The 13,160-nt window shown below is 33.9% G+C and overlaps 1 protein-coding gene across 2 annotated transcripts in view; it reads left to right on the top strand.

Annotated features, from left to right (window-relative positions):
* Positions 1 to 13,160, top strand: part of LOC134839453 (innexin unc-9-like) — a 38,076-nt gene that overhangs the window by 15,835 nt on the left and 9,081 nt on the right. For both annotated transcript variants that reach the window (XM_063855002.1, XM_063855003.1), the window contains exons 3-4: positions 5,427 to 5,606; positions 6,766 to 6,970. In XM_063855002.1, the coding sequence (XP_063711072.1) occupies positions 5,427 to 5,606; positions 6,766 to 6,970 (385 nt within the window). The remainder of the gene's footprint in view (positions 1 to 5,426; positions 5,607 to 6,765; positions 6,971 to 13,160) is intronic.

Genomic DNA, 13,160 nt, shown 5'->3' with positions numbered 1-13,160 from the left:
TAAATCGCCTGTAATCCTTATTTCGATAAAAGACAAAGTATGTTTTTTCTGTTATACAGCCCAAAATGTTTTCTTTTTGCTATTTTGAAAGTTTGATCATTTTGCTCGAGTTTGATTGGTTGAAATTGATACCAGCGAAAAAGGTTCTCAGCGTTTTAATGAAAACAGAAGCTCAATTAATACTTTGATAATTGATTTGGGCTGTATAACACAGAAAACACCCAAAAATCCTAGTATGATAAAGGGCTTGGCTTAGGTCCAATTGGCCGATGATCCAGAATAGTAGTTTACAGATTTTTTTGCAAGTTTTGTCTCTTAACTTTCCAGAACTAAACACTCAATTTTCAGTTCTCGATTTATTTGGGATTTAGGTTATCTGTTGTTTATATTGCTTCGACAATATACAAAAATTGCTCGTATCGGGCAAAGACTTGAATATTCCGACTGCCAATTAATGGGTCTCGAAATGTTTTTCTTAAATGAAATACTGACAAACCACAAATTTTAGGCTTATAAAATCAATTTTTTTAAAATTTGAGTCGTTTATGGAAGTAATAAGAACAATTAGCTTGACTCAATTTAAATTAGAACAAATATAAATGCAAATAATTTGCCACCCGTAAATAATTAGCGTACTGAAACAAACTATCAAAATATTATTCCAGCAGCAAAACCGCACCCAAGCCATGTGCAAGCATACTCGTTTGGCAATCACAAAATTTCCGGATCGATGCCCACAGGCAGGGCAGTCTGATAATACACAGCCATCGTTATGCTTCCATCGCTCTGCAAACAAAACAAGTCAAATAGTGGATTTAAATCAGAATTCAACGAAAATGTGAGACATATCCGTGTATCAATCTTAAATAAAATTTGTTTATTGTTCTGCTCATCTGAATGATTTTTTTTTCACCTGATGTATGAAAAACGTCTCTCATTTTCGGTATAATTGCAAAAATTTGGTGCCACTAATGATCATGAATGGATAAGAAATGGATTGCAGTCGAATTGCAGTAGCAAAAAATTTTAAAAAATAATCAATTTGAATTGATTTAGTGAACTTATCTAAAATCGTTCTAAATAAAAAAGTCACCCGGGCATATATATTCCGTTCTTTATTCGAAAGTTGGAACAACAAACAGCATAAAGAAAAAAGAAAAAGACAAGCGAAGATCATATTCTAATGTAACAATTTATCATTCAGTATTGTAATGCAAAAGAAAAATCAGGCTAAATTCTATGCTCACATCTTTAATATCAATCTCAAACAAAAAATCCTTGTAAGAAAATTTTTAAAAAATAACTGTAGCTACAGTAGTACAGCAACTAACAGCATTTTCTTCGTTTATCACCCTTCGCAGCATTTTCTTGGTTTTATCACCCTTCGCTTATGCAATCTTTTTTTACCAATGTATAGATAATCATATTTTGATGATTTTTTAGAGAGGAAGTTGAACTTGGCTTTGAATTGTATATGAAAAATTAAATCTTCCGCCGTTCTGCAAAAAAAAACAAAACAAATACTGGTTTGAAAACAGAATTCGACGAAAATGTGTTACATATCAGTGTATCAATCATTAAAAATTTTTGTTTATTGTTCTGCTCATCTGAATGATTTTGTTTCCACCTGATCACTAAAAACGGATCTCCTTTTCGGTATAATTGAAAAAGTTTGGCGCCACAAGTGTTCAAAAAAGGTTCAAGTATTCTATTATACCCTTCCTGATAAGTAATCAAGAAATGGATTGCAATCGATTTTAAACTTATATTCTAGCAGAAACCTAAAATTTATCGATTTGAATCAAAATAGTTTGATACAAAATATAGCTGAAAAATCATTTTCAATAAAATCTAAATTGATTGAAATCCTTTTTTGTTTACTTTTTTTGTTTTGTTTTCCTACGATTTTTAGTAAAATTAAACTCGAGTTAAACCGGTTTTTTACCAATTTTTTGTTTGGTCAGTTTTTACAGAACATTATCATTTTTTCTAGTTTGCGGTTTAAAACACTCCTCGAGCTTTTTTTGCTCTATATAGATCCAGACAAAGATTTTCTTGGCTACACAATTTTGCTTAAGCTTAGAAGCAAAAAAAATATTTGAGTTAAATGAGTTTTGTTGAGATTTTAAAGATTTTCACTACATTGCGAAAACCCTTCAAATCCATTTTTATGTTAAAAAAATCATCACTTTTTTCCATCGAAAAATCCATTTGTTTCATTCTATATCAATTTACGTATGTATATTGGCTTTTGTAAACCGTTTTCTAGACAGTATTTTGTCAGTATAAAAACTGATTTAAATCGATTTTATTCACAAGTTTGTCAATGCGGGTAGAAACTTCAACCTAATTCAGTATAAACGCTCAAAAAGAAATAGCAGGCACTATAATTTTAATAATATGATTAATCAAATCGTTTCTAAATATTTTTAAAAAGAAATTTTATTAGTAGTTAGTTGTGTTTGTTTGATTGTTTGTCTTTTGTTTTGATGATTTTGCTGGCCTGGTACTTTTCTAAGTTTTTCCCAATCACGTTTTACCACTTTATGACATCATGACACCCATATAAGTTTATCTGCACTTAAATTTTTTCAATCGCGTGACCAAGCCGATATTCAAAAAATTTAAGGTGTAAGCGCAAATTTCAATGGAAAAGCTCAACGAGAACTACCAGATGCTCTTTTTGAGATTTCTTTGTAAAGTGTATTTTGATTTGGCAAAACAAGGTTTTCATAATTTTTTGACAGAGGTCAAAAAGTTATACTGTTTTAACTGAAAGTACTTTCAAAAAAGTTTGCAAAACCACCGCGATCTCTTTGCGAATTCCTTAGCAGTAGCTTTTAATGAAAATGATCCTTATTGCACAAAAAAATAGATTTACATGGAAATATAATAATTACGAAAAAAGAACAAGATTTACAGTTGATGCTACAATAGAACAAGATTGCTCGTATCGAGGTAAAGTCGAAAATTCCGACTACCTTTTAATTGGTTTTAGGCTGTTAATGTCCAGTTTTAAGTGTTAAAATTTCAGTTGTATATGAAAAATGTTCGACCGAGCAGCTTCCTTCAATTCAATTTAAACCAGTTTTTTAGCGCGGGATATATTTCGCCAGGTGTAACTAATTTGCATTAATTTTTCAGCATAAAACGATCAGCAAAGTATATAGCAATTACCTTACTTAGACTAGCTTCAATTCGAACAAGCTAACATAGTCGTATATTAGTATGCGCGCACAACAGGGACTATGTAGGTCTGTGGATTAAGCCCTCAACTGATCCAAAAAAAATCTGAATCATAAAAAAAACCCAGGCATTTGAAAGTTGCAACAAAAATCACCTGATGCTGCTGTAGCCCACGTCCCCCAACCCCACGCTTACAACTCCCTCGCCGCGCTTCAATGCCATAGCCCACTTCCAAATATCCAGGTAAGGGCGCTATTTGGAGTCTGAGGGGTGTCTAAACGCGGAGAGGGAAAGTTGGGTGAATAGTACTCGCAGGAGGGATTGAACACGCATGTTATATAAAAAATAGGGCAGCCGGTTACTGTGCAAGTAGCACAGATTGTTTTGACCAGTCTTAAAAATTTTAAAAATATGAAAAAGGTTTTACTAAAATTTACAACAGTCATAAAAAATAGGCCAGTTGGAAAAATCATTACAAAAACGAAAAAAAAAACGTTCAAAAAAAAAACAAGTTTTTTCGATTTTTTTTGCAAAAACCGGTTTTAATTTTTAAAAATCTCTCAATGGTTTTGATTCTCAAAATAGCAAAAATTAAAAAAAAAAATTTACTTGTTAATAAACTTTACACAAATAAGCTATTTGTAGCCTGCTCGTTCATCTTATTTGCTCGAAATTACATCAATAAAAAAATTTCAAACATGTTTTTCTCGATACTGAGAAAAGTTTTTGAGCTTGGAAATTGTCTTTCGAATCTGGGCTGAAAGGGCTTGAATATGGTATATCACTCTACACTTTCCGATGATTGCTCGTGGAAAACTAAAAAACTAAAAAAACACCAGAAGCACAGACTGTTGAAAACTTTGCAAATAATTTGCAAAAAATTTAAAGACTATAATTCACAAAAATAATCGATTATAATGACAATAATGGATTATAAAGACCACTTTGTAGACTACATTTTCCCATTATAATCATCTTTCATCCATGAAACTCTGGTGCGGATAAAACTGTGAATAAAATATTACTCAAAAAAGATCGCACTGGGAGAAGAAAATTGTATGAACCTGATCAAATTGACTAAAAATAAATAAATTGTAAGCACGTTGTAAGCAAGTTGCAAAGACATCAATTCCGATCATAGACTTCAAGTCGAAACTTAGAAGATTCTACGGTTTTTTATTGGAATAGTGGAGTTATATTGCGAAGACCCACGAATATAAAATGGTAAAGAATTAGGGCTCAATTGACAAAAACGTGATGTTTCCAAATGCTTACAAATTAATCACGCAAAACTCAAACGGTAGTCAAACAATAACTTATTATAATATTATCGAAGGTTATTGTCATTATGCAGAGATTAATTAAGGTCAAATGTAACCGGAAAATGTTTCCGATAATGAGTTTTATCAATTTGAAAACGACTTTTGTGAAATCAATTATTGACTGCACCTAAAGCTAGAGCAAAATGAATGAATGTTTTCATTCAGCCAACAATTTCAAACAGACTGTATAGAACATCCATTTAATTTCGGTGCTTCGTTATAGGCAACCTACACTCATAATTTTGATAACTTATCGTTTTTAAGAGCAGCTTCATCGACCAGGGATGATGTTTGGCCAGTAGCGTGCGAGGAAGGGATTTAGGCGACCCCCTCCCCCCCTTCAATTCTGGTTGCCACATTTTTTCCAAAGGGTACCCGTTTTGTTATAACATTACGACATCCATTTTTGGCTGTTCAGCCTCAAAGCTTTTCCAAAGACGCTTTCCGCGCCAACATAAATCAACTTGAGGGAGGAGCGCGCGCCCAAAAAAAGTCCCATTTATTGAGCAATTATTTTGAAAAGTGCTCAAAACGTCATTTTCAACCTAATTTTTTTTTTCAAACATTTGCCTGCGACACAGAAAATTTTTGACAAAATAGGGTTCTTATAGTATTTTCGGAGAGCTCGGAAAATCAAATTGGTCAGCCTAAAAGAAGTAGATAAAAATTTCAAATTTTTTTTTCGAAAAACCGGCGTTCTCTCGAAAAATTTCTGCGCACTCCACTATGTACAACTTTTTTCATGACGTAATGCAATTTTTGTAAAATTGTGGATTGATAAATGTTGCTTCAATGTCGCTACTAAGCAGCGTGTAGAGGTTATAGCGATTCTCCATTACGATTCTCTGTTAACTTTATCCCTTTTTACAGTGCGACTCAAAGTTCCATTGATAAATGTGTTGTCTTTGTTGTTGTCAGGAGAGCCGATCAACTGCTGGTGTCCCGCACACTTCTCGCGTGCGTGGGTGGAGTACACGAACAACATCTGCTGGATCTCGAATACCTACTACTCCCCCATGGACCGGGAAGTCAAGTTCGCCAAGTCCCGCGTGCACAACGAGATAAAATACTACCAGTGGATCCCACTTCTGATATCAAGTGAGTCACCAAAGTAAAGGTTTGAGAAAAAACAATTGGAAAAAAAATTTCAACAAACAAGACTGCTCGTATCAGGGCGAAGCCCTGAAATGTCCGACTGCCTTTTAAGGTTTATGGAGCAGTAAATACATAAACAACATAAAAAAATTAAATGAAATAAATAAAATGAAAAACTGTTTTTCTAAAATTTGAAAATGTTATATGAAAATCATCCCCCCACACGCCACATAAAGTACAAAACAATAGATTTCGCTCCTTGCTTGTAACAAATCAATTATGGCAAATAATCTTCTTTCAACCAATTTGGAACGATTTCTAAGACGGATTAACTCTCCGCTTACGCGTTAATAGAGCGAAAGATATCGCGCGTTAATTGTCCCAAATTGGCCAAAATAGCAATCTTTAAACCCCCATAACTCAACGAAAAATGATCACAGGTAAAAAAAGTTTTTCAAACTTAAGCTCAAGACAACAATACCATTTGAATGATATAAAAAAATTCCGTCAAAATGGGCAGTTAAAAAGTCGAAATTTGTCTGAAGAAAAAAAATCCTCCCCGAGCACAAATGTTCCGTTACTTTCGTATCAAAAGTCGGAACAACAAATTGATTAATTTTTTTAAAATTAACAAACAGTTATTTCTAAATAATATCCAGTTAGTCTTAGTAAAGGTTCGAGAAAAAAATTGACAAGTCGTATAATTTAGAAATATAATTGATTAAATTTGTAAAAAACTAACAAACAATTATTAATTAAAAAGTAACAAGACTGCTCGTATCAGGGCGAAGCCCTGAATAATCCGACTGCCTTTAAGGTTTATGGAGCAGCAGTAATAACATTTAAGAAATTAAATGAAATAAAATAAAACTAAATTTTTTTTTCTTAAATTTGAAATTTTTTATGAAAATCATCCCCCCACACGCCATATAAAGTACAAAAAGAGAGATTTCGTTCCTTGTATTTTTTCTTTATTTTTTGTGCCAGCCAAATTACAAATTATTTTTTCCAAAAAAAAATTTTTTTTGCAAACCTAATGCAAACCAATTTTTTTTCCGAAAATTTGTTTATTCTTTTGCAAACCAAATTATAAACTAACTTTTTCCAAAAATTTGATTTTTTTTGCTAACCAAACGCAAACCATTTTTTTTTCTGTTTTCAGTCCAGGGAATTATGTTCTATATCCCACGTGTGGTGTGGAAGACCCTCTCATTGTCTGCGGGAATAGACGTGAGCAAACTGGTCAACTACTTGTCCACTTTCGAGAGTGTCCTTGACCCCGACAGGTGGGAGAAGACACTGAGCTACACAGCTGTTCATCTGGACAGGTTCTGCAACACACATCGAGACCTAAACACAGGATGGGGGTATGTTGTATGTCCCCGCTCTTAAAACGCCATAATTTATTAACCAAATTGGATCGAGAAAGTTTTTAGTTTGCTTCCAAATGAAGTAAAGCGAGAAGATTTTCGGTTTGTCGAGAAAGTCGAGACAGTCGAGACGTACCCATTTTTGGCCGAGAAAGTCGAAATATATCTATGCGGGGTCGGACAAATAAAGTTTTAAGAAAATGTCGGCCGAGACAGTCGAGAAAGTCGAAAAACCGAATTTTGGTCGAGAAAGTCGAAACATAAATCGGGCACCTCGACCCGGGCAGTAGAAATTATTGTAAGCCCAATAGTTAGACCGTAAAATTGGCCATGTTAAGTGAGCGGGTGGGGGTAAAAAGGCGAGGGGGGAAGAATTGCACGTTTTTTGTCTATTTTAGATTCAACTTGAAACTTTGACTCGGGTGAAACTTTTTTTAGTTCATATCTGCCTACTTTTTGACCAATACCACTTAGCTGAGCTATAAATATAGCCTTAACGTGGTACTTAGGCGGTGACTTGTTTTGTCAAAACAACGGTAGAAATGTCATTCTATAGTTGATTAGAGATCATTTGAGCGCTCCTAATAGTCTTTAATAGCTCGCTCTTTATACCTGGTACTAAAAATTTTGTATGAATTATGGTGTCTCGCCCTTGTTGGCTGTATAACTTCTCCCATTGATACCGGAGAAAAGCATGAAAAAATGTCATGACTGTCCAAAACACCAAAAATGATCAGATTAAATGAGCCAAATACGGTCAAAAACATGATTTGATCTTCCGGCTTAATTTGATTTTCTCAGTCTTTCTCACTCTATTAATAATTCCTCCATACTTGTGCCAAATATTAGGTTTACTTGTCAATCGCGATAGAATAAATACACTTTACAGGGCTATGATGTGGTCTATATACTTACAATATCTCTAAAATAAAACTCTACTCATTTAACTGCTCGCTGGGCTAAATTTTCTCGAAGTTCTCAACTTTCCCGCAATCCCAGAACTTTGCTACGTTCGTCAATTGCTCTTTCCTTGATCCTTTTTTCAAGTCATTCTCTTCGGCTAAATAATTGCGCAAGCAAATTGTTTTAATCCGGCTTCTTATCTCGGATCTGCCTTTTCAAGAGTTATCAACTCCAACCAGGCAACTTTCTTCTCTCTTCCCCATGCAAATGTAGGAACTTCTTGTTTTTTTTATCCCGCATTACAAAATCATTCCAAATTGAACTGAGGGAGCTAAATGGTTTTTTAGATGCCATACACGACTCAAATTGCAACCCTAATTTTTTGAAACTATCAATCTAAATTTTGTAGTTTTTCGAATATTTAATTCAACAAAAACTCTTCCAGACCAATTAAAGGGAGGTCGGAACAATCAGGGCTTTGAACTGATACGAGCAGTCTTGTTGAACTCAAATTGGATGTCCGTACTTGACTCAAGCAGCGATAGCCTTGTAATCTCAGCTAGATCGTTTAATTTAAAATGACCAGGCGAAGCTTCCAGCCTGAAGGTAGATGCCATAAAGACGGGCATAGTATCTTGCTCAGCAAATAATTTGCTACCTAGTTTGTAAATTTTCCCCTGCTGTTTTGACTGAAGTGTTTGCTGAAAGGAAGTGATAAGGAGTTATACCTTTTTTGATTGTTATAATTACATTAACCTTGTAAAAAAAAATTTCATCGAGTTTCCACTATAAAAATCGAAAACTTTCAGTTGGTTTTTTTCTCAGCACCTTTGGGGAAATTGGCAGTGTTGGAATGAAATCTCGCTCTTTGTCACTTACAATGCCCGGGTTGCCCACTATAAAAATGTTTGCGCAACAATACAAGTAAACATATGCTTAGTATAGAAAATTACTAATCATGCGCTGCATATGATTTTTCGAAAACCCTTAAATTAACTTTTTTTTCTGACAAAATCACCATAAGAACAGTTCCGTTTTATTTTAGATGCAATTGTTAAACTTTGAAAATTTATGGAAGTTTTGCTATCAATTATTAAATATATGCTTCTTGATTTTAACAAGACAAAATCACCTCGACTACAAAGTTACTTCATATTTCCAATGATCTGAGCATTGTAAGGATCAAAGGGAGTCTCAGCCTAACCTTAATTAAAAGTAGTGTTTTTCTTTCATGAAACTATTTAGCGGTTTGTAGCTGTTTATTAGCCCTGAAAATACGTCCTCTTTCTAGATTAAAAAAAGAAAATCTAAGATGGAAATTCTATAAATTAGAAGCGTGAAGACGGATATTAAATCCCTTTGCTCGGCGGTGGCCCCTAATTAGACAAAGATATCAAATGGCGAAACATCAAAAGTAAATTGAGAACAAATTTATTAAGTTTACGACATTCGAGAGCATCCATTTCAAAGATCGAATCGAACAGCGCTGCCATATATTTGCGGTCATTGAAAATTGATAAAATGGCTCAGAGGCATTTTTTTTTCAGGAGAAACACTATTCAAACATGACAGTTTTTTTCCAGTCGAAATCCGTTTGCGCACAAATGCATCTCTCTTGAATTGAAATATTGGTCAAAAGCAGTAGCGGATTTAGGAGAGGGGGTGGGTCGGATGGACGCTTTTCCTCTCAGGGATTCGACCCCCTGCGACCCAAAGGGTCCCCTTTGTGCTATTTTGAGATTTTTGGCGGAATGATCTTAAAAATTTTCTAAAAGCGCCTTTGGCGCCAATCTATATAAATTTTGAGGAGGGAAACGCGCGCCGAAAAAACGCAATTTTTTGGTCGAAATTTTCCAAAATGTGCCCAAAACACGTTGTTTTTTTGGCCTTTTTTCAAAAAATTGCCTTCGGCGCAGAAAATTTGGTCAAATTACGGTCTTGATAGTGGTTTGGGAGAGCTCAAAAAATCAATTTCGTCGAACTTTTGAAAATCCACCCCCACCCTTGACAAATTCGTAGATCCGCGCTTGGTCAAAACTCATTAAAGGACCAATAAATAATGATTTTGTAAACTGCTCGCATTAGATGGGGTTACAAAACAAGCTTCAAAATCTTTAATTTTATATCCTTGAGTTTTTGCTTGAAAGGATGACTTTTTGCTCCGACTTTCGAGACAAAAGTAACGGAATGTTTGTGCTCGGGATGGGTTTTTTTCTTCAGAAAAATGTCGACTTTTTAACTAGCGTTTTTTGACGGAATTTTTTTTTATCATTCAAAAGGTATTGTTGTCCTGAGCTTAAATTTGAAAAGATATTTCACCTGTGATCATTTTTCGTAGAGTTATGGGGGTTTGAAGATTGCCATTTTGGCCACTTTGGGACAATTAATGCGCGATATATTTCGCGCTGTTAACGCGTAAGCGGAGAGTAAGTCCGTCTCAAAATCGTTCCAAATTGATTGAAAGAAGCTTATTTGCCATAATTGATTTGTTACAAGGAGCGAAAACTATTGTTTTGTACTTTAAATGGCGTGTGGGTGGATGATTTTCACAGAAAAAATTTCAAATTTTGAAATTAAAATTTTTTAATTTATTTTCTTCCATTTAATCTTCTTATGCTGTTTATGTAATTACTGCTCCAAAACCTTAAAGCCCGGCGGAACATTCAGGGCTTCGCCCTGATACGAGCATTCTTGTATCGTTTGTGAAACCCTTGTAAAATTATGAGGTTAAATTTTGTGTTTGACGGCTAAACTTAATCCAGTCATATCTCAAAATATAATATCCAGAAAGGATTTAATTGACTAAGTTTTTGGCACTGTAGGCAATTTATGCAATAAAATGGCAATTTCGAGCTTCTATTTAAGACTTTTGAACATTAAAAAAACTCCTGCAACCCAAAAAAATTAGTGCGTATTGGCGCCAAATACGCCCCAAAAACATTTTACAAATGCGTTCATGAACAATAATTGCATAAAAGAGTACCAAAAGATATATTTTTTGGGAAGCAATTAGGCAATCAGACTCGTCTTTGCTCTTCAAAAGATAATCTGCTAGAAAAATGTTTTCTTGTTGTTCCGAGTTTCAAAGAAAACGGAATATTTATGCTCGGCGTGGGTTTTTTATATTCAATCAATTTTCGCCAATCGAAATAATAGTGTTTGACAATATGTTTTCATACCCCATTGAAGATATTGACTTCTTGAGCTCAAATTTAAAAAGATATTTTGCCTCCGATCATTTTTTGTAAAGTTCTGAGGGTTCGAAAATTGCCAAAATGGTCATGTTCTGGACTAAATTATGCGCGCTTTGAAGAATTTATTCAAATTGCTGAGAGCGTAACACGAAATATTTATGCGTGGCGAATTATCTTACACAACAAAATTGTTCCAAATTGACATGAGGCTAGCTAATCGGATCGGTCGTATTAATTTTGTGAAACTCAACATTTCACACTTTGATATTGTCCAAAATTTATAGGTTTTCAATGGGGGCTAGGAAATTAGACAAAAAGCAAATTAGACGAATCCAATAAAACGGAATTTAGACGTTAAATTGTTTTAACAAAGCTAGAATTTTAGACGGAAAGCAAAGGGTTAACAAAACTTATTGCTTAAAACAAGCAATAACTTATTGCTCATAATTACACAAATAGTATATTATCCCATTGCATATCGATGTATTTATCAAGTTTTATAAAACGTTAATCTCAATATTATAAAACATTTTTGATATGCATAAATTATAAAATTGCGGCCTGTGAAATGTTGATTTGCATTTAAGAAAGCTCGAAAGAAAGTTAATTGGAGTCAGTAAACAAATTTCAGATGCGAAACATACAATTACGTCTAATATCCCTTATTTGTATTACGTCTAATATCCCTTATAATCCGTTTTTGTTGGCCAGGTTTAATTTGATTTTTGTCCGATTTCCTAGGCCCAGTTTTCAATTTTTTTTCCCAAAAACTGTTCGATCTGAATTAAGAAACAGTCGAAACATTCAGGGCTTCGCCCTGATATACGAGCAGTCTTGTTTCGTCAATGACTAACTATGTTCATAGTTTTGATAGCGTTCTTAAACTAAAATCACGGGTATATAACTTTTTAAAAGCCCCAATTATCAGTCCAACCCCGCGGTCTAAACGCTGGCCCGATGCCGCGGTAGAGCGATTTGATATCAAACATCGGCTAATTTCATGCGACACAAATCAAATTCAATTAGCTTGATTCCTGTCAGATACATTTAGGACAAACCTTTTAGCTCAAAAACAGAAATGGGTCTTTCGTATTGAAGAACGATAAATTACTTGTCAAAAAAAGATACTTTCTTGGTCCATAAAATTAACAAGCTTCCCTGAATTAAAGAAGAACAAACCAGCAGTATTTAGTTAAAATGCGTCAGCTACATTAAAGTGTTTGAGAGATAGAACTGGTCAAAAATCCCTTTTTAAAACAGTTTTTTGAAGATATCGAAATAGTTCACAACTTTTTAAAGTAAAGTGGAAGAGTTTACCTATAGAAATATGAAAGAATTGATAAAGAGCAATCAATTTTTCTTAGACGCTTCATCTAGGAATTGCAGCTAAATTTAAAAAAAATCTGAGCTTTAATTCCTACCAAGCATTTTTTCAAGAATAAATTTTTTCTAAGAGTTTTGAAGTGTTGTATCATAAATATATCATAATGGCTCTGTAAATCTAAACAATTCACAGTCATTTGTTTTTGTTCAATTGCTGAAACTTTATCACCTGCAAGATTTATTTAATAATTAATGCTTTTAAAAGATACATCTCGAGATTAAAAAGAACTGTTAAATTGGGTTGTCATTTCACCTGACATTAGTTCATTGATTTTTGAGGCGGGGCTTCTCTGATTTTGACATAATTGCGATAATTGAAGGCACAGTTACTGCAACCAACGGATACGGTAACTAAAGCGAGACGACCCGATTTGCAATTAGGAGAAAAAACTGTCACTTACAATTGTCCACTTGCAATTTACAAATTGGAATAACATCGAAAAAAATTGAAACTGTAAGCTTAACTTTTCATGTAATGCTGAGTATGCGTTTTTCAAGTCGCGACAACTCTAAAAAAAGACGACTGTAAAAAGAGTTACCGGTTGCTGTGCGGAAATTTCCGACAACACTAATGAGAAAAGAAGACTGAAAAAACGTTTTCTTCTTTTTCTATTTTGTTAATTTTTTATGTGCGTATTGCTAGGCAAGGAAACAGATTAAAATTTCATAAGCTAGTAAAAAAAAAAGATCAATTGGATTCGAAAAAA

Source organism: Symsagittifera roscoffensis, chromosome 2 (assembly GCF_963678635.1).
Source record: "Symsagittifera roscoffensis chromosome 2, txSymRosc1.1, whole genome shotgun sequence".
In the NCBI taxonomy this organism is placed as follows: domain Eukaryota; kingdom Metazoa; phylum Xenacoelomorpha; order Acoela; family Convolutidae; genus Symsagittifera; species Symsagittifera roscoffensis.
Note: the sequence above shows the minus strand (reverse complement) of the source record. Positions and strands in the feature narration are given on the sequence as shown.